This window comes from Channa argus, chromosome 4, assembly GCF_033026475.1.
Source record: "Channa argus isolate prfri chromosome 4, Channa argus male v1.0, whole genome shotgun sequence".
Lineage (NCBI taxonomy): Eukaryota > Metazoa > Chordata > Actinopteri > Anabantiformes > Channidae > Channa > Channa argus.
This window is the reverse complement of record NC_090200.1, coordinates 4123478-4143871: the sequence shown is the minus strand read 5'-3', so window position 1 is coordinate 4143871 and position 20394 is coordinate 4123478. Positions and strand designations below refer to the sequence as shown.

Sequence of the window (20394 nt, the reverse complement as noted above, 5' to 3'; positions counted from 1 at the left end):
ACGTCACCACAGTAGGATACATGCAGTCTGTGGTTCCTAAAGTTGAAAGGAGACGAAATCGGCATTATATTCACAACATAGCCACATAAAATTCACAAAACAGTCGTTGCTTGATTCATTTGAAAGGAAAAAACTAAACCTGGGCCAGACTCGAAAACCATGTTACCTTTGATGTCAGGTGACGTCACCTGGCATCAAAGGCCTTTTAGGAAGCAACTTAGCCTAATTACACAGGTCAGTTTAATTTCTTATTATTTAGCGTTGTACGCGCATTTATCCGCGGATTTGTTGGAAGTGTGAAGCGTCGTACTGACCCAGTACAATGGATTCGCGGCGCGAAATTCGCTGCCTCAAAAGAGGCATAGAATTTTTTGAGCTCGAGATAGAATTTGCCAGAAAAAGGGTTACACTCTTTAAAGAGCCATATCTGGACGCTAACAAGGAATTCGAAGAATACTCGAAAGGACTGTCGCTGGACGCCGGCGTTACCGCGAGCCGGGACACAGGTGAGTGCGGCGAAAACCACTTCCTGTTGGCAGCGGTGGAAAAGCTGTCGGCAAAGAGGACCGAGCTGTTGGCGCAGACCGCAAACCTGGTGGCGGAGGGGGACAGAGAAACTACGAATTACCTCCAAATAAACATAAGGTTCCTTGACATGCTCATAAAATGCGAGCGAGTCAAATCGGCAGATTACAAAAAAATATTTACACTAATCGTAGACGAATGTAATCAGGTGATCTACAATTTGAATGACCGAATGCGCGAGGTTAACGTGGAATTGGCGTTTAAATACGACCCCCGGTCGCCAAAGGGGGAAACCCTGTTGGCACAGAGGGGGAAGAAGCCCAGTTCAGCAACAGTCTGCGAGAAGAGGACGTCCAGTCCCACGGAGTCCCAGAAAACCATAGCTCAGCTTCAATCGAAGCTAGCGATGCTCGAGATCATCTTAGAATATGAAAAATGCGACACGGACAAATATGAGCAACTATTTCTGAAGGTCGTGGATAAATTCGAGGAAACGATAAACAAGCTCAAGCGGCGTCCAAGCTCGTGTAGGTGCGACCCCGACGTTAGACCGGTTCGGCACCGTCTCGAGTGTAACGTGGACTGTACACGGGACGACGAGCACCTGCTGACGGAGCTGGAACATTGTTTGACCGAGACAAAGAGCTGCCGCGCGTTGATCGAAAGGGACGCGGGGCGTAAGGTGGCGGCCGTCATAGGGAAGGTCGAACAGGAAGTAGCCAAAAGCATTAAACACTCGGACTGCAATTTCCTTTGCGCGCCCAGTTGTTTGGGACAGCACCGTAAAAAGAGGCAGTGGAGGTTGGATGACAGGATTAACTACCTCCACTCAAAGCTAAATATGCTTAAGGTGCAGTTAATATATGAAAGGGCACTAGTTGAAAACTTTGGACAACTGTCTCTGATTGTTGATGTTAAATTTAGACAACTGTTGAACGAGGGGAAGCGACGGTCCTTGTGCGCTGACGTAACATCCGGTCAGGACAGTTTTCCAGGTGACGACCCCCCGCTGGCAGACACGGAATATCAGGCGTTAGTGATGGAAAGTCTGGCGTTAGGGATGACGACCAAGTTGGCAGATATGATGATGGGCCGCTCAAAGAGGAAGGCAGCGGCTTCCACAGAGGTGGGACGAGGGACAGCAGAGAGAGAGGAGGTTGTTCTGCAGACCAGCTCCACACCTGAGAACCGACCTCTGTTGGCGCAGACTGAGAATCTGTCGGTGGAGGAAAACGCGCCAGCAGACACCGAGGACGTCACAGAAGGACCAGTGACTTCTGTTGACGGCAGAGAAGCGGAGACAGATGCTGCTGGGTCTCCCTGGCAGGGGCGAGACAGTCCATCGGGCTGGTTTTCCAAAGCTGTGCCCGTTGGTGTTGCTGCTGCTGCGGCTGGTGTCATTGTCCTGACTGTTGGACTGCGTTACTTCCGTTAAGTCCTGTCTTTAAGATTACAAAAACAGGACCTAGTGTTTGTGGTGCACTCTTTCATGGAGGGTGCGTGTGTGCGTGTGTTTAGTATCATCACTTTGAAAAATTAAAACATTAACAATAGAAATAGTTTTGCCTTTGTTATAAAACACGCTCAGTACACTATGCATCCAGATGTGAACTAGCAAACATTTGGTAAAGTTTCATAAACATGTTTCTTATTTTATTTTGACACTTCTCCACATAAGAGGGAAATTCTGGGTAAAACAATATTTCATGTTTGCGAAGACAAATGAAAAACCCCGAGTAATACATAAAGAAGTGCACGTGCTACGGGGACATGTGAATAGATGTCTCGAATTATTAACTGAAAAACAAGGAGAATGTTGCCTGATATTGATACATTCTCCACATCAACAGAACGCGCAAAATGTGGCCTTTGCAATAAACTTAAATGAGCTTAATTCATTTTGAGTTCTCAACACATACTCAGCAGTAAACTTGGACAAACGGGGACATCTGGTGGGGATATTGTGCAATTTCAGCTGAGCCTGCCAGCAAAAAGTTGTAACAAAATACACAAAACAGATTCAGAATACTGGGATTATTATTTAATAGCAGTGGCATTGATATTAGCATTTTAAAGTGCACTTTGCAAAAGTCAGTGGGATCTAGAAACCATGTATAGTTACACACCGTCTATTCTCTTTCTTGTGATGCTTTAACAACCACATTTTTTCCACTGACCCGTTAATATTGCTCCTAATTCTTTTATGATATGTTGGTCGTGTTTATGTTGGGTATCTGTCTACAAGTTTTAAGCAGAGCTCAGAGAAACGTCCATGTGTCAGGACTAGTTTAGCCCCACAGGCCCCTTCCACTACTGTGACTTTTGCTTACGCTCATTGTGTGTTTGAGTGCTTTCACTTACAGAACACATATTAAATCACTTTACATCCACTTAGATTCTCCTTTACATCCTTTTGGTTGCTGTTAGCAGTACACACTCATCATCAATGTGATTCATCAGATTAAACTTTGTTAGTGGTATAAACATGATGAACAACATTGCACAATGAAGAAGGGGAAAATTAAGAACGATACAAGTCACGCACATGTGAGTGCTTGACTCACATCTGTAAAAGGGTGTGTTTGTGTGCATCTGCAGTTAATGCTTGTCAGATGATTCCTGGTTTGATTTAATTCATTAAAATACCATCTCAGCCTTGAGTGAGCGAGCACACATTGTTTGTTTTTTCTCAGCTGGTTGGAGATGAGGCTGAATACTACTGAGGAAAAAAGGTAACTAAAGTAAATTAAAGCCCTTTGTTTGTTTGTTTCAAACAATGGTGTTAATCAACAGAATGAATTTATAAAATTAGTGAATTAAAATTACTTTCATACTTTGCTTTAATACTTCTACTCTGTATTTTGTATATGGCGTTTAGTACTTGTCAGAACTTTAAGTTGAAGGTGCAAAAAGTTCTGTAATTGAGCTTTTATTGTGGAAAATACAACACCCTACACAGGAAGTAGCTTAGTGCTCCCTCCAGCTTGACGCCCGGCGCTCGTTTCGCAGAGCGCTGTGTGTAAAGGTGCTCACATCCTCCACAGGTGGACGAGAGGTGGGTGTGAATCTGCAAGTCGCGGGGAGCTTCTGCTGGAAATGAAAACTCGCCCGAGGAGCCTCTGAAAGGATTTTATTGTGCTGTTTTTTTTTCCTTTCTTTTTATTTCTGTAAAGGCATAACTAACAGGCGCGTGGAGGATGCCTGTGCGCGGCAGGTGGTCGATGTTGAGCCTGCAGAGCTGCATCTTCATCCTGCTGGTGGTCGCACAGACGCAGTCGCAGAAAAGAGGTAAACGGATGCTGCATGTTTAATCCACTTTGAAAATTGAACGTGCAGAAAAGAAACTCTGTTATAAAAACGCTCCAAACTGCTGTAAAAGCACCATGTTTGCAGCACATGTTTGTCCACACTTTTAATTAGTAAATGTAAATTCTGACTTTATCCCCCCCACCCCCCACCCCGCTCCCCTGAGTGTGAATAACGCGCCTGTTATGTGCTGACACTTGATCTGAACGCGTGGTTTTTCTGCAAGCAGGAATGAGGTTGCGCTCCAGTGTGGATGTCTGGACTTGTCTGTTGGGGCTCATGAATAGCTCACAGCGTCACAGCTTTGTGCTTTGACGGTGGTCTTTGTTGCGTTTGTAAAAGTGGGTTTAAATGAGATGAGTCCAAACCTCTGCGTTCGTCCCGTTCTGCAGCGATCTGTTCTCCTCCCTCATGCTCCTTCGTTTTCTGCCTCCTCCCTGCTGGTGTTTGAGGATGGAGACGACGTGGGGACGAAAGCCCCCAGACCCCCTCAGAGACACAGAGCCCACATATTAATACGCCAAATTACTACAAATGTCACTGCCGCTTTTTTTGTTTGTTTGTTTGCATCTTTTGCTTCGTATTGCATCTGAGATTGTCTCCTTGTGATTATTATTATTTTGTGTCCCGTCCTGCTCCTTTTTTATCTTTATGTGCGTGTTTTGTGTCACTTCACACTCACTTTGTCTCTGTGGTTCATTTCTGCACATTTGTGGGATTCATCGTAAGCTTGTTTGTGGTCCCTCTGCAGTGATTAGCTCAGATTTTCCCTTCTTCAGGGCTCGTCACTCCCTCCCAGATGAACAGACACACTTCATCTTCAGCCTACCTTTACATGACACACACAAAAAAGTGCACACAAATACACAAAACAGCGTGCACTCATCATATGGGCATGTCCACACGTTCATGTAGAGACATAGTTCTGCCAATGCAGAAGTGCTTCGACAAACACAAGAATTCAGGCTTGGGCCATGTGTTAAAAACTGTTGAAAAGACCTTTTATTTTGTTGAATTTTTCAGGTCTGTGGTCGACTGGCTGTGGAACAAGTTGACACAACTCTGACATCAAGTATTTGTAGTGAGAACGAGAACAAAGGCAAATAAACGCCAGGTTTTGGTCTGTCAGAGGTGGAGAAAACGGTCAATTAAAAAAAAAAATTATAAGTGTATGAAGAACCCTGTTCCAATAGTACAGAGGACAAAAGGAGAAGACAGAGACACCGATGATCTGTATTGATGATGATGATCAAAATTGATGGTTTCTTCATTAACTGAGGAAGAGGATAATTCAGGATTTATGTAAATAAGGAAAATAATCAAATAATATGTGGCACTTTAAAGTGAATATCTCGTACATGTTTTATTAAATGAAATCGTCGTCAAAAGACAAAGTTAATTCCGTGTTTGATTGTTATCAGGCGGGATGAGACATTTATTTACATCCAATCAAAGCAGATTATTACTTCATGTCAGCGGCTGCCTTTAATTCTAATCTGTGGAAACATCACGCTGCGGTTCCTTTGCAGTTTAACCACTAATTATGGCGTGAAGCTGCTGGATGATGTTAAACTCGTTGTTTGGCAGGAAAAAACGTGTCTGGATCAGCAGCTTTAGCTTTGACTCGCACTGAGAAAGCGGGAACCTCTTCTACTGTAGATTTAAGAAAACAACGGAGCAGTTTGCTTTGATTAAACGCAAAATAAACAATAGAACCAAAAGAATCTCGCGACTTTCGTTGCCAAGTGTCTTGACTTGTTAAGAAGTTGGCGTAATGAAAACCAAAGGGCGTCGCAGTGGAATAATGAGAAAAGCCGCATAGGTACAGCAGCGCTGCACTTCCGCCTCCTAACCAATTGAACATCAAAGCCTTTCCAGACGGCGGCTGAGGGGGCGAGAGGATGTTTTGCTTTCCATCTTCCATCTTTCCGTGCAGCCTATCTGATGTGTTACCGGGGAATGCTTTGTTGTCCCAGCTGCAGCGCTGCCCATACTGGTGATACTGGTGATGATGGTGATAATGGAGGCTGCGCTCCGCTTCCTCCACCTGCTCTGCTCTTGAGGATCCAATTAGCAGTCATTCACATAATTTTTCCAGCTTCACGTGACGCCTGAAATCTATTTGCTCGTTGTTTGACGTCAGCTAAATGATTATGAAGAAAACATTATATTAGTTAAGATTATAATAATAACTAATATCTGCTTCCTGGGAAAGTTAAAGCTGCTTCATCAGCTAAAAGTATTGAATAGTATTCAAACACTGTTGAACTTGATGCCTCCTGTGATTTCTGGTATCAAAATATACTTGAAGTAAAAGTACTTGTTATTCAGAATGATGCATATTATTGATGCATTAAAGTGTAAAAAGTGCTGCAGCTGATAAGGGTGGAGCTGATTTGAATCACTTTCTCGGCTGACGGCTGGTGAAACCATAATGAAACACTCACTGGCCATTTTATTAGGAACACCTGTACAATTTCCTTTCTGTCAGAAAGGTGATAATTGTAGTTATAAATCTTTATAACTGACGTGAAAGTGGGTAGTGGAGTCATACTGGTGCCCTTTAAATTAACTTGTTACAGCACTCATTCATTTTATATACGTTGGCCAAAACATTAGAACCACCTCTTCTTCTAATGAACTCCAGCTTGCATTAGACTGCACAGCTGTACCTAATAAAGTGGCCAGTGAGTGTACATCATCATTTATTAGATTATTCGATTTGATAAGAATCCATGTCTTCAAAAAAGTAACTACAACTGTAAAATAAAGATGAATCGACAGCTTGCAGAGCTGTGTTTACATGACTGAGACCCTGCAGATGTTGTCAGTGAAGTTTCGAAATAACTTTTTTACTCTCAGAATGAACTGTTTCCAGCTGCTTTACCAGGTTGGTGCGCTGCTCATTGTTTACAAATGTGGGCCTGAAGCTGTTTCCGCGATACTGAACCGAGCTCAACCCCGACGCAACCTGCAGATCCACTGTCGTCTTTTCCACCCAGGCACCGACATGTTTTCATGTTTTTATTGATTTGCTCTTTCTTCCGCCGCAGAGGCCAAACATGCTCCACGGTCGTGCACAAGGGGCTGGTGAGCAGCCAACGCAGGGAGCCACAGAGCTGTGATTCATGCAGCTGTCAAAGAGCCAAGAGGAGGTGCAGAGGGAAAAGTAGCTGCGGTGAAGTCAGTTTGCAGGTTCGGGTCACATCAGGGAGATTTTATTAGACGTGTGTGTGAAATGTGCGTGTTTTGGAGCATCCTGGTGTTTAAAGGTGGATTTAAATCAACCGTTTGAAAACACACATCGACACTCAAACTGAATTTTTTCCCCATCTGGGTTTAATTCTACTTCCGTTTCCACTGGCTTTTAAAAGATGAATTCATATCGTGACTCGGGAATAAAAAAAAAAACAAACAAATCACAAACCTTGTTTTGTGCAGAGACGTTAATCAGTTGCACTTTTTGTTGCAAGAACTTAACAAAGAATTGCATCTGCTTCACCTTTCATTACATTTTTAGCCAGTCGTGGCTCCTGTTTCTCTAGAGGGCAGTTAAAACCCATAACAGTGAAGCTGTTAAGGCAGCTGTCCAACCTGCAGCTTGTCCTGCACGGATGCGATGTCCCGACACGACCGTCTCATCATTTTGACGACACAAGTGTTTTTTTGCCCACACACCCAAAATCCACCTCAGAAATACGCAGCAAGTAGCTTTCCTGTTCAAAAAGTTCATATTAATGAAGACATATCTGATGTTAAGGTTGTATCGTCATCATCACGCTATTATTGACTGTGTCGCATAAAGCAAAAAGAGCAGTGAGACTCGTGGGACACTTTCACTAATTCAGCTGCTTGAAAGTGGAAATAAATGACTCGTTAGGAAAGAAGAGTTTTCACAGTCAGGCTGAAAGGGAACTTGTAAATCATTTTTATTTCTTTGTTTTCGTGCTCTAAAAATGAAAAGTTCACGCTGGTGACTTCAGTTTCCTCCCTCATGCAGTAGCCGCTCTGGAGTTTTTGTGGTTTTTGGTTTGAGACTGTGTGTGACGTCTTGCTCGAAGCATGACTGGGGTAATGAACAGAACTTGGCCTTGACAACAAAATCTGGGAGCTGCAGGAATTTAAGCTTCGCCTCCAGGCTTTTGCTCTGAAAACGAGTGTCACGTCTCTTTAGTCTCATGCTGCAAAAATGTCCACCTGACAGGTGAGAGCTGCCAAAACGAGGCTGTGCTAAGATAACACGGAGGCGCGTGTGTGTGAAGCTGTTTCAAAGGAGTTTCTTTTCCTTCTAGTTGAAAACTGCCTCCAGATGACATCACCGGGAGGAACCTTTAGTTCAGATTTATGTCATCTCGCTGCTCATACTTTGGAGTTTGTAATCGGGTCGACCTGCCCCAGATGACATCATTTGCACCCCTCATGATGACAAGCAGAGACATATTTTAACATCAGAGGGAGGTTTACAAGCATTTGTGCCCATTTACATCCTAAACTAAAGCCGAACAAGTTTAAATTTGTGTGCACAGAAGTAAAACTGGCTTTGAGTACTTTTCATTCTCTGCTGTCAATCACACGCTTCTGTTCCTCGTCATCTTATTATTCTGGCTTTTTGGGTGTCGTGCTCACCACCGCACAACAAACGTCCTCATTCAACGGCGAGGACTGTCCACACAAGGGGTCTCCTGTCTCGTCTTCGGGCTCCCGTGTTGCTCAGTGAATCGCGCATTCAAGCTCGACAACGTCTCACAGCCCCTTGTCTGAAAAATGTCTCGCCTTTGTCTGTGCCAGAAACCCACTCCGACATACCGCAGGGTGTAACGGAGGAGTCATGGGGGTGGGTTTCTAATCATTCTCTGCCAAGATGCCCTGCAGGGAACTTTTTACTGCTTGGCTTTGAGTCATTTGAGTTATTTCATGACAGAGTGTGTGAGACATTTCTGGGTTTGTATTGCTGTGACTGGAACACACATTTGATGCAAAGAGACTTTTTGTTGTGTGCGTAGTAATACAGACTTCAGACAACTGGTGGCAGCATTTATTTTGTAATGCACTGCATCGAGAACATCTTTTATAAACGGAATCGTCAGTTTAGCACAGTTTTTCACTTGGGCAATAACTTTGGTGCAGTTTTTTGACTCCCAAGAAAGAGCATTGAATAGCATTACGGATTTTGCTTTCGCTCATAATAATCTTGGCTCGTAATTCACATCCGCTGTTTTTTCATATTGTGTGTCTGCACATTGCCAATGTTTTTATGGGCAGGAGAACACTGCGGACCATAGTTTGTATGTTTGTATTTAGTGCAGAGGAGCATAAACAAAGTGTCCAACAAAGCATCAGTCTGCTGTGAGCATGTGACATTGAACTGAATGAATTCCTTTAACTTATGACTGAAAGCTGCGATCTGATCCCCGAATCCTCTGTTGATGCTGCTGCTGCTGCCATCTGCTGGTTCACAGAAGAATTTTCAGCACATACAGTGTCCATAAGTAAGTGGACAGCAGAACATTACACCCATATGTGATAAGCAGGTTTCGTGACATTAAGCCTTGCACATGACTCTGACACAGCCAGGGTCACTCTTTAAACTTTTTTTTGTAACAATCAACAAGAAAAAGCATATTTTTCTGATGTTTTCTTTATAATTTCCTACACTCACAGTTGCACTGGGGTGTCCACATACTTGTGGCCGTGCTGTATAATTGGTAGACAAAGAGTGTGTTAGGCTACATGCTACATTTTAGGATACTCGTCTAGAAACAGGTGAAATAAGTGATTAAGTAACATCTGAGGTTTCCTGATAAGATTTTAGTTCTTAATCGATAACATTTCCATATTTGGTATTGTGTTTCTGTCCAACTCGTGGAGGAGGAGGAGGAGGAGGTACCGAGTTCATATCTGTCACCAGACAGATAGTTGCACAGATTAGCTGCATTTACATCTTTACAACAGCTGTAACTGCACAGACCACCAACACTTATGGGGAACTTATGTGTAGTGGCGGTCGTCATAGAAACATTTGTCTCTTCCTTCTCCTCATCAGAGACCTCCTCACTCTTATCCTATAAATCTTAATTTCAGACACAATGTAAAAATGAAACTTCATAAACAATGTATACAAGCAGTATACATCAAGTATTGCAAACTATAATGTATGTACAGTATGTGTAATATTATTATGATACGAGTCAAAACGAGAGTTTCATTTAAGTATTTTATTGTTGCAAATTTCTAATGTGGATTTGAGCCCGAGTTTGTTCCTTTACCTTAAGTTAGATGAAGCAAGAGATGAAAATGCCAAAAACTAACAGGTTCCAGCTTTTTAAACTTGAATATTTGCATCATATTTAAATGTAGCAAGTTTATTGTTGTTGGTTTTCCCTGAGACAAACATTTTAACAAGTACATTCTTTTAAAACATAATTAATAAAGATAGTTTGGGTCAAGCTGAACGAGTCCTGGATCCTACACTCAACAATGGCTACGTTACAAGTTTCTTTTTTTCTTTTTCTGTTTTTTTGAGTGAAAACAATAGATGCAGCTCATCATCTGTAGATTAACATGAATGTAAACAGTCAGCATCAGGCTTAGCTTAGCTTAGCATATGGGAAACACAAGCCTGGAATGTCACTGAATGTTGCACATAGCTGTAATATCGGGACCTATAAATCTGACTAATTACAAAGTGATTACATTTATTTCTGCGAGAATATGGGTGCACGCGTGGTCCCCAAGACTTTGAACTATTCCTTTAAACGTAGCACATTCTGTTGGTCCAACGTGAGGCTTTCAGCAAATAATCGTTAAGAAAAACCAGTCAAAAACAGCTGGATCTCTCCAATATCGCTAAAGGAACTCATGCATGTTCAGCACCTGCACATATTTTAGGAATTACTGGGGAAAATGCAGTAAAATTGGTGCAGTCTTTAAGTAGACGTTACACTGCAGCAGCTGCAGTGAACTAAAAACCTCTGGAATGTGCTGTACATGTGTAAGTGCATGCATATGTGCTGTGTGTGTGTGTGTGTGTGTGTGTGTGCGTGCATGACACTCCAGGTGTCTTCATAAATCGAAAAGTGATGGACTCGGTGAAGCATAATGCTGCTGTGTTTGCTCAACCCACTCGTGGCCCCGTGCAGGTTGGAGCGGCTGACAGCGATGAAAGGTGTTGAACATGAACAAGCTGCGTGTTGTGGGAGTGTGCTGCCCTGAGGAAAGAGTGAGGGAAAGTATTCAGACACCGTCCGCAATGATCATGAACAAATTGTGTTGTGTTTTTTTATTTCCACATGTTTTTCCTGTTTGGGATTCATGCAACAGTTTCTAACGCAACTTTTCATTACGTTGCTGTGAAAGAAGAAAAAAACTCTAAACCTTGATGCAGATGTCACATATTAGTTGATATGAGGAGTCGGAAAGATTTGTTGCACTTTTGTTAAAATGTAGTAGATGATACTTTGTGCCTGCTGTGTCTCAGTTTAACGGCAGTTTAGGTGTTGACATTATGTGACGTATCACAGTCTGACGCATTAAACCAGATTTTAATCTCTCTCTAACCCAGACCAGCTGCTGTCACACAAAATTGATGGTGTCAAGCAGGAAAGGAAAAGTAAGACATGGTCAGGAAAGTTTCCCCCTTTTCTTTAACATATTAACAATTTGCCATTTATGTAAAATCATTTGTGGGGAGGCGGCAGTGGCTCAGTTGGTAGAGTGGCCGCCTTCCCGACCACATGTCTGGGCAAGACACTGAACCCCCCTGACAGCCCATCCCCATCCCCAGCCGTGCAGTGGCGGTCCTAAGCCCGGTAGAAACTGGGGAGGGTTGCGTCAGGAAGGTCATCAGGGGTAAAAACTGTGCCAAATCCACATGCGGACCAATGATCCGCTGTGGCGACCGTGGACTCACAGGACAAGCTGAAAGGACAAAAATAAATAAAATGTAAATTCATTGATGCATTATGAGAAAATGTCTTTTCGTAGGAGTCGGAGTTCAGACTCTTTGTGAAAGCCAAGATTCATTTGAACAGTGGGTGACAGGCTTTGAAGAAAGGTTTGGCATCTGAGCGACGAGGCAAAACTCAGTGACAGCTGGTTTCCACACGGTCCCTGAAGCATCCTGTCCCTTTCCAAACAGACAAAAGCTCCTCTTTTTCTGTCTTCCCACTCCGTGTCCAGGAGAATCGTTTGCAGCAGGAGCAGCGTGGATGAATGCCCGGATTATCAAGATGTGACAGTTTCCAAATGTCATGCAGCGTAGGCGTGGGAGGTCTGAGCGCTGGAATGTGGAACAGCTGGATGATGGGGGGCACTCGCGGCCGCGTGGGAGATCCCTGCTTCCCTTATCACCCGTCTGTGAGAACCTGGAAGTGGCGTGATTTCCGAGGATTTTCTTCGATGAGGCAATGGAGCCGGTCCCCACCGGGGAGAGCAGCTTAAGAGTTCGGATCCAATCAGATCCAGCCTCCCTGGCAGCTCGACTCACTCAGCTGCTGGATCTCATTCACCGCTCGCTCATGTTCGTCTCTTCCCACTTCTTTTGACCATACAGCTTTTCTGCTTCACCACCGAGCTATTAATCACCAGGAAAACACAGAGAGCTCGTCATAGTTTTGGTTTTTCCACTCTTTGAAACAGGACAGTAAATCAGACCAACAATTTCGTGTTGTTGTGTAACTGAACCCATGTTTTCGACAAAGCCCCCCTTCCCTTCCCATGCCTGCCTTCAGGTCTCAGTTAAACCTCTGCAGAAAACCCCTTTACAGTGTACATATACCCTGCAGGGTACCATGCACAAACTCCATCTTCTTGTTAATGCAAAACAACAGCAGGCTGCTCCCTGACTCTGTCAGAACTTTATACGTAACAGCACAGCTGCTCAGTTCTACTGCACTTTACCTTTTTTCACTTTCTGCAAGATGCACGAATCCAGCCTCAGATAGGGAAACACAGCTCTACTGTTTTCGTTATTTGCAATTTTTATAATCTATACAAAACCATCAGGAAAACTTCCTGCATCTCCTGCATAATTTTCTAAAGGCTTGTTCTGCACTTAAACTGACTGATGTGACATGCGGAGAATCTCCTAAAATATTCTAAACTGATAAGGAATTACTTTAACATTTAGTAAATTATGCATATTGCTGATAATGCTTTTATGTCTGTTAATTATCAAGCTGGTTAGTTAGTTAGTTTTAGCAGTGTGCAAATAACTCTTCAAAAATTCCAAACATATGACCACAGATACCTTTGAATCTCAATAATTAACCCGTCGTGTCTTGTTATCTGTTGCTAAAACGACACTTCTACACTGTGGACTGGGCTCCTGCAGCTCAGATAAACGAAAGCCTGGACTTTAAACATAATGTGAACAAAACCTTTTTATTATGGTCAAAGACGTTTTAAACCTCCGTGTTTTTCTGGGGTTATTTCTGTGCAGAATGGGTGTGTCGTTGCGGTAACAGCCACCCTTGCACAGCTTTTTCTCCGTGCTCCAGAAAAGGTCTTCGGGGACCCACTCATCAAGTCACACATGGGTGGAGCCTTCATTTTAGAGGACCCAGTCACTTCCATCATCAGTACAACGAGCCTGCCTCCATACTTGGGTCTCCCCCTGTCCCTGTAAATGCTATTTCATGAGAGAGTTTTCAGCAGCTTTGCACTGGGAGCTGCAGAGGGAGGGTCCGAGAGTGTGAGTTTTTATTCCTTGCTTTCATTTAGTGGATGCTCAGTGGCCCTCGAACAGCTTGGATTTAGGTGCTGACCGGCTGGCTGACAGGTGGTGCGTCTGAGCACTGCATGGATTACTGCTGCACGCTGAGACACTACGAGGACATTTGACAGAGCCAGCAGGATGCTGAGGATGGAGACAAGGTTGCTGCTCATGGTTCTCTGTGCCGGGAGCTTGGAGGCCTGGTTTGGGTCATCACAAACAAAGCCCACAACCAAAAGTCTGACAAACACAACAGCATCAGGGACAACACCGATTTTGACAACAAAGACAACGATAGTGGAGACAGTGGTAACAGTGACAAGGCCCACAGAGAAAACAGCAACAGAGGGAATGCCAGCAGGGACAGCGCTAACAGAATCAAGGCAGACACGTGTAACACCAACAGCGTCAACTCTAGCAGAGAAAACGCCAAGCAATGCAACAATTGCAAATGCAACTGCAAACCTGCTAGCAGAGGATAAGCCAACAGATGCAACACCAGCAGAGGCAACAACTGCAAATGCAACACCAGCCGAAACAACGCTACTAGAGTTAACAACTGCAAATGCAACACCAACCGAAACAACGCTACTAGAGGCAACAACTGCAAATGCAACACCAACCGAAACAACGCTACTAGAGTTAACAACTGCAAATGCAACACCAACCGAAACAACGCTACTAGAGGCAACAACTGCAAATCCAACACCAGCCGAAACAACGCTAGCAGAGGACATGCCAACAAATGAAACAGCAACAGTGGCAATGACAGAAGATGCAATGCTAACAGAGGCAACAACAACAAATGCAACAATGTCAAAAGCAACACCAGCAGAAACAACACTAGCAGAGCATATGCAAACACAGTTAACTCTAAAAGATGCAATGCCAACAGAGGCAACACTAGCAGAACATATGCCAAGAAATAAAACAACAACGGTGGCAATGTCAGAAGATGCATTGGTAACAGAGGCAACAACGGCAAATGTAACAACCATAAATGTAACACCAACAGAAACAAGGCTAGCAGAGGATATGCAAACAGGTGAAACAACAACAGAGGCAACAACTGCAAATGCAACACCAGCAGAGCATATGCCAACAAATGAAACAGCAACAGTGGCAATGACAGAAGATACAATGCTAACAGAGGCAACAGCAACAAATGCAACATCAAATGCAACATCAGCAGAGACAATTCTAGCAAAGGTCATGCAAACAGAGACAACTCTAAAAGATGCAATGCCAACAATGGAGACACCAGCAGAAACAAGACTAGTAGAGAATATGCCAACAGTTGAAACAACTTCAGAGACAGTGTCAACAGAGGCAACAACTACAAATGCAACAACGGCAAATACAACACCAGCAGAGATGAAGCTGGCAGAAGAAGTTCAAACAGACTCAACCCCAAAAGATGCAACGCTAGCAGAGACAACGCTAGCAGAGGAGATGCAAACGGAGACAACTTCCGAATATGTAACGCTAACGGAGGCAACACTAGCGGACAAAAGGCTAGCAGAGGCAAACCAAACAGGGACATCGCCAACGGAGGTCAAGCCAACATGGACAGTGTCCACAAAGACATTGCCAACTGAAGCAACACCAACTGAGATGATGCCAACCGGAACCAAGCCAACAGTCATATTATCAACAATCACAACAGGTACTACCACAAAGCCCAGTGCAACAAAGACAGAGGAAGTAGATAAAGATGACTATTTGTCTCGGCTTGAGAAAGAAACCTTCACTGTGAGCCCAGGAATTCGTAAGTTTGTCGAGTCTTGGGACTCGACCCCAACCATTGAGACTACTAACGGAGGCCTGACAGAGAAGACTAACACAACTACTACATCAGACAGGTTTAGAGGGGAGTGGGAGGAGGCGGGATCTGAGGTTAGGGCACGGGATTGGTCTTATGTTGGGTCAGATGTAGGAACAGTCGTGAGAGTTGACAAAGTCCCTAAACTCAGTGGGACCCTTGAGAGTGCTTTGGAATCCAGCCCAGACTCACCTTGTGTCCCCGTGCCCTCTGATTGGTCCATTTGCTCCAGCAAACAGTCCAAAGTTTTCTCGCTGCCCAACTTCTTCAACCACACATCTGTGGAGGAAGTGGGAGTGGTCCTACAGGAGTGGGCATGGCTCACGAGGGCGGGGTGTCACAACGGTGTAGAGTGGTTCCTCTGTCTCCTGCTGGTGCCCGGTTGCCCCTCAGCTGCCTTGCCCCTGCACCTGCCATGTCGCAGCTTCTGCCACATGCTGCAGGACAGCTGCTGGGCGTCCCTGGAAAATGGGCGTCTCCCGGTGGAGTGTCACCTCCTACCTGAAAGTGCGCAGGAGCCCGGGCGTCCTGCGTGCGTGTCAGTTAGTAACCGGAAAGGTAACCCCGGCGGGTTAGAATGTATCCTGTGTGGCGATACATTTTGAATCCGATGTCACGTCACTGATGTCTCCGCTCTAGTGTGTTTGTGCAGTTGTGTCTGTTTAGTTTACACACAAACAAGCAGAGTTTTGCCGCTCTGGATATCTTTGCCCACCACCCCTGATACACTTTAAGCATTTTGCATGTTTTTGCCATTTGTAATGCAAACACAGACTTGGTCATTCAAACAGTGTTGCACTGTTTTACAGCCTCAAAATGGTCTTTACATCTACCCAGGCAGTCGTGTGGGGTTATGCATCACAGCGAACATCAGGTCCTGCTTTTGTTAGTAAGTGCAGATTCAGACCACCGGACTGAGTGATTTACTATTAAACCTACACAAAAACGGGTGCAGGTCAGTGCACATCATGCAGTGCAAGATGCCATCACGGAATCTGTGTTTTCTCTTAATGAGGATGGACTGGAGCCTCCTCTCCTCCCATGCACTGTCTAAAAGTTGTGCAACAAAGCCCCAAATGGCCTTTGTTCTATACAATTAATACGGCGGCATTATAACTATTGATGCATCAATGTGTATATACCACAAGAAATAAAAGCAAACTGATGCTCGCTGTGATGAATGTCTTCGCTCGAGCTGGTATCAAGTTTCTGCATCACATACTAACATCAGCAGAAACCAAAGGATGTTCGGCTTGTGAGTAATTTAAAATACAGTCAATCTGCACTCAATGGGTTAAAACATGCAAAACATATGTGTTTGTGTGTGTGTGTGTGTGTTTAGCTTTGCAGTCATTGTGGGTCTCGTTGTGGTGTCACTTCACTTGTCTGCTGCACGTGTCCAGAGCGGGTTTTTGGGCACAGTGATGCATGCAGTTCACGTCACCGTCCTATAGACTGCATGCCGCAGTGATGTGTTTGTCTTGTCACAGGGCAGAACTGCATTTGCAAAAGCATAATTGTTTTTTGTGCTTGGCAAGTCAGCATCAGGTCCTTCTGAAAAAGTGGTAGTTAGTGTTTAGAAATACAAAATATTCCATTCACTATATGTCCCCAGTTATTCTGGTTGGAGCAAACACTCAAACATAATTCAGATCAGGCCATTTATAAAACATACAAAGTGCATGTAATGTATACAATACATGCAGTTTCTCTCTGAAGCATAAATCCTTAGGACAGGGAATTCTCCAGAGACCCTCTTGGAGCCTTTTTGTGGCTTCATAAATCTTGTGTGTTCTTCAGTCTGGACTTAAAACCATCTTTATCACACGTGTTCCCACAGGAATATTTAATGTAAATGGCAGATTTACTGAATCTGTGTTTTGCATTTAAAATGGCCTCATTCTCATTGTCTGTGAGCTCTTTTCTCTTGGTTGGACAAGAGAATTGTTGGTTTCCCACCTTCAGCACAACTCTGGTTGAGCAATAGTCCCCCTGTAGCTGTCATCACATCCTACTTCTGCGTGCCGTTCACACATTTCTGTTCTGGGTTATCTCCAAGTCACAAACTCTGATCAGCTGGTGTCGATTGTTGTGTATTTTATTCATTTATTTTTTTTTCAAGGCGAATTTGTGGGTTTGGAAAACGGTCTGCCCTGGAGAAAGAGTGTGGCGATTGTGTGCTCGGTTTGGGAAAAAGGGCAGCAGTGTCACAATCGGTAACAAGAGAGCCTTGTGATTCGGGCAAGACGGGGCGGCTCTTACTCCGTGCCAGGGGTCAAAGGGCAGGGGCAGTCGCCCACCCCCCCAAAACCATTAACACTCGAGCGGTGGTAGTTCAATGTGTGGTCGACCAGTCAGAAAATGAGCAGAGCAGGACAAAGTCTGAGAGAGACTTCTATGCATGCTGGGAATTACCCGCTATTTCAGGCTAAATGAAACACAGTCATCTTCAAAAACACAGTGAGGCCGGTTTAAATGTTCCCAATTACATATAATTATCAGAGCCTAAAATTGACCCTGATTACTTTCCTGTTTGAGTGAAATCAGCATTTTTCACCAAGCGATGAGCTGGTTGAGCCCATGGCAACAGAAACAAAGGTGGAAAACAGTGTGTGAGAGAGAAAAAAGAAAAACTGGCACATTTGCCAGTTTAATGAAGTCATCTCCACACTGTAAAATATTTCACTCCAGGTTTACAGTAAATTAGTGGCTATGAGATTTTCACAGTAAATTACAGTAAAATCGGTTTGCTGATGTAGACTTACTGTGTGTAGTCAATACAAAACACAAATACAGTATCCTCATGAGCCGCTTTGGATCACAGTGTTTTCCAAGCAGTAAAAGCAGTTGAGATGTAAGTTCAACATTATCTGTAACACAGCTTTTTTGGTGGGAGTAGGGCGACTCCATGGATTTCCAATTTGCTTCCTAGTTTAGTAGTTTAAGCAGTACGTGTCAATGAAATATTAACTTCCATCAGCCTCACGTGTATTAAAATAGTTGTTGTCTTGTCAACTTGTAGGCTTAAAAACAAAAAGCGAATAAAAGTCAGTGGTGCTGCTTGCAGCTCTCGACCAACACAAAGCTTTTTACGGGACAATATTTGCCAAGGACGCTGACCGTTACAGATCCCGATCCTCCATGAGAACAAACCAAATGAATCTAGCTGATGTCATTTGAACCCAGACACTTCAAATCCCCCATCACTCCAGTTTAATTGACTCTCAGCTTGTTCAAAGATGGATTGAGGCCTGACTGAGGAGGAGACAGACGCCGTCACAGCTGTGAACGGATGCTTCACAGACATGTGAAGTCCAGCTGGCTGATGTGTGAACGTGTTTGGCTTTGCAGAATTCTGAATGTCGGTGTTGTTTGAAGGTAAAGGAGCAGACTGTTCGAGCTGTGTAAATGCCTCAGATTCCTGATGATGTATCGGTGCACAGATAAATTGTTGCTGCTGTTTATTTCCAAATAAGGACCACGGCTTTCAGACGGAGGTGAAGATTGTTGAAGCATACTTTGACAAGGGTGTAATGTTCTCAAAAGCTTTTCCTGCAGCAGACTAAAATGACTAAGCTCACTCACACAGACATGAGGTCAGATGGGAGTTTTGTGTTAATTAAAGACGAGGAATGAGTGGGTGAAGCAGAAAAGGAGGGTTACTGGAGCTGGAAGGAGAGCTAAGTGCAAGCTTTCCAGAATATAACAAATCCTTTTGGAGTCCTTGTGCTGCAGATTTTGTGTGGGCGATTCCTTCATATAGAACCACAGGACATTTCTGTCGCTTTATCATCCAACAGACCAATTCAAGACTTCATACTGGTAACGCTTTCGCGCTGGTTGTTCTTAAACTCTTCAATGTTGCCATAAAAACAGCTGCAGGGGTCTATTATGGACAAAGTCACCAAATATTTAGAGTTGAGGGGGGTACTGTCCTGCTCCTTTGCTAATCTCTAATTTTTTACGCTGAACACCGTCACATCTTTCCGGGTCTTTCACAGCTTTGCAAATAGTTTCTTTGTCGTTTTTCCACCTGAGATCCTGAAATCGCTCGTTGGGTGGTAATAACAGTGTGTAACAGCTATTTTTTTCTATTTCCAGTGTTTCAAACACTAAATGTCCATCATATTAATGCAATTTAATGTTGAGTCAGTTAATTTATGTGTTGGAGTCCAACTTGATTTAACTGTAATAAACCCGGGTTAAAAAAAGACCGAACATAACTATAATACATCACACAGTATCTTATTCCTTCATCTATTTCTGTTGTCTAAACTACGAGTCACTTATTCTCTGGAAGAGTCCATTACTTTCACAGTGATATTTCAGCCTGCTTACACTCGCATGTTGAGTCCGTACAGGCTTTTGGGTCTGTATTTCCTTCTGATAGAATCCCACATGGTCCACTTTCCCATGGACATTTGACACTCATTTCCTTCCTGCCTCTGTGTGCCTCACTCCACTGGCAGAAATGTTTTTCTTCACACGGTAAAACAGGCATTGAATTTCTTCTGGGTGACTTGTTGGAAAATGCACACACGGTCCTCTGTAACAAGAATACATGAGGTCATTGCTTTACTTGTTGGTCCCTTCAGGGCTGTGAGACGTAGCTGTATGTTGTTCGTGCACGGAGACAAAAGCAGGACGACGAGATCCTGTGAGCAGACATCGGGTTTAACATGAGGATGGTTTCCCATGTTTGGGTCCCATGCCAGCTTCCATCTGTCAGCCGAGCTAAACAGCTGAGTGGAAGAAGTGAACAGGAGAAAATCGCTGCGTTGCTGTATCCACATAAAGTGACAGCACTTGGAAAATCTGTGATGTATTTTATCAAACCTTAGAAATACACTGAAATTCTGCACTATTTTAGGAGTTTTATTCACATGTTCAGATTACAGATTGAGTTTCATAAATATGGCCACACATTACGTTTTCAGCTGAATATTACTAAGTAAATGGTCTGCACTTATATAGCGCTTTTCTACCTATTGGCACTGAAAGCGCTTTACACTGCTTCTTATTCACCCAT

The 20394-nt window shown here is 43.8% G+C and overlaps 1 protein-coding gene across 6 annotated transcripts in view; it reads left to right on the top strand.

Annotated features, from left to right (window-relative positions):
* Positions 1-3578: 3578 nt before the first annotated feature.
* The window catches only part of LOC137125873 (collagen alpha-1(XVIII) chain-like), a 35975-nt gene continuing 19159 nt past the window's right edge, over positions 3579-20394 (top strand). For 2 of the 6 annotated variants that reach the window (XM_067502017.1, XM_067502016.1), the window contains exon 1: positions 13472-15311. In XM_067502017.1, the coding sequence (XP_067358118.1) occupies positions 13685-15311 (1627 nt within the window). In that variant the 5' untranslated portion in view covers positions 13472-13684. Of the gene's footprint in view, positions 3814-13471; positions 15312-15669; positions 15924-20394 lie in introns of those variants that run through there. The other 4 variants (XM_067502022.1, XM_067502019.1, XM_067502018.1 and 1 more) reach the window with 4 other exon arrangements.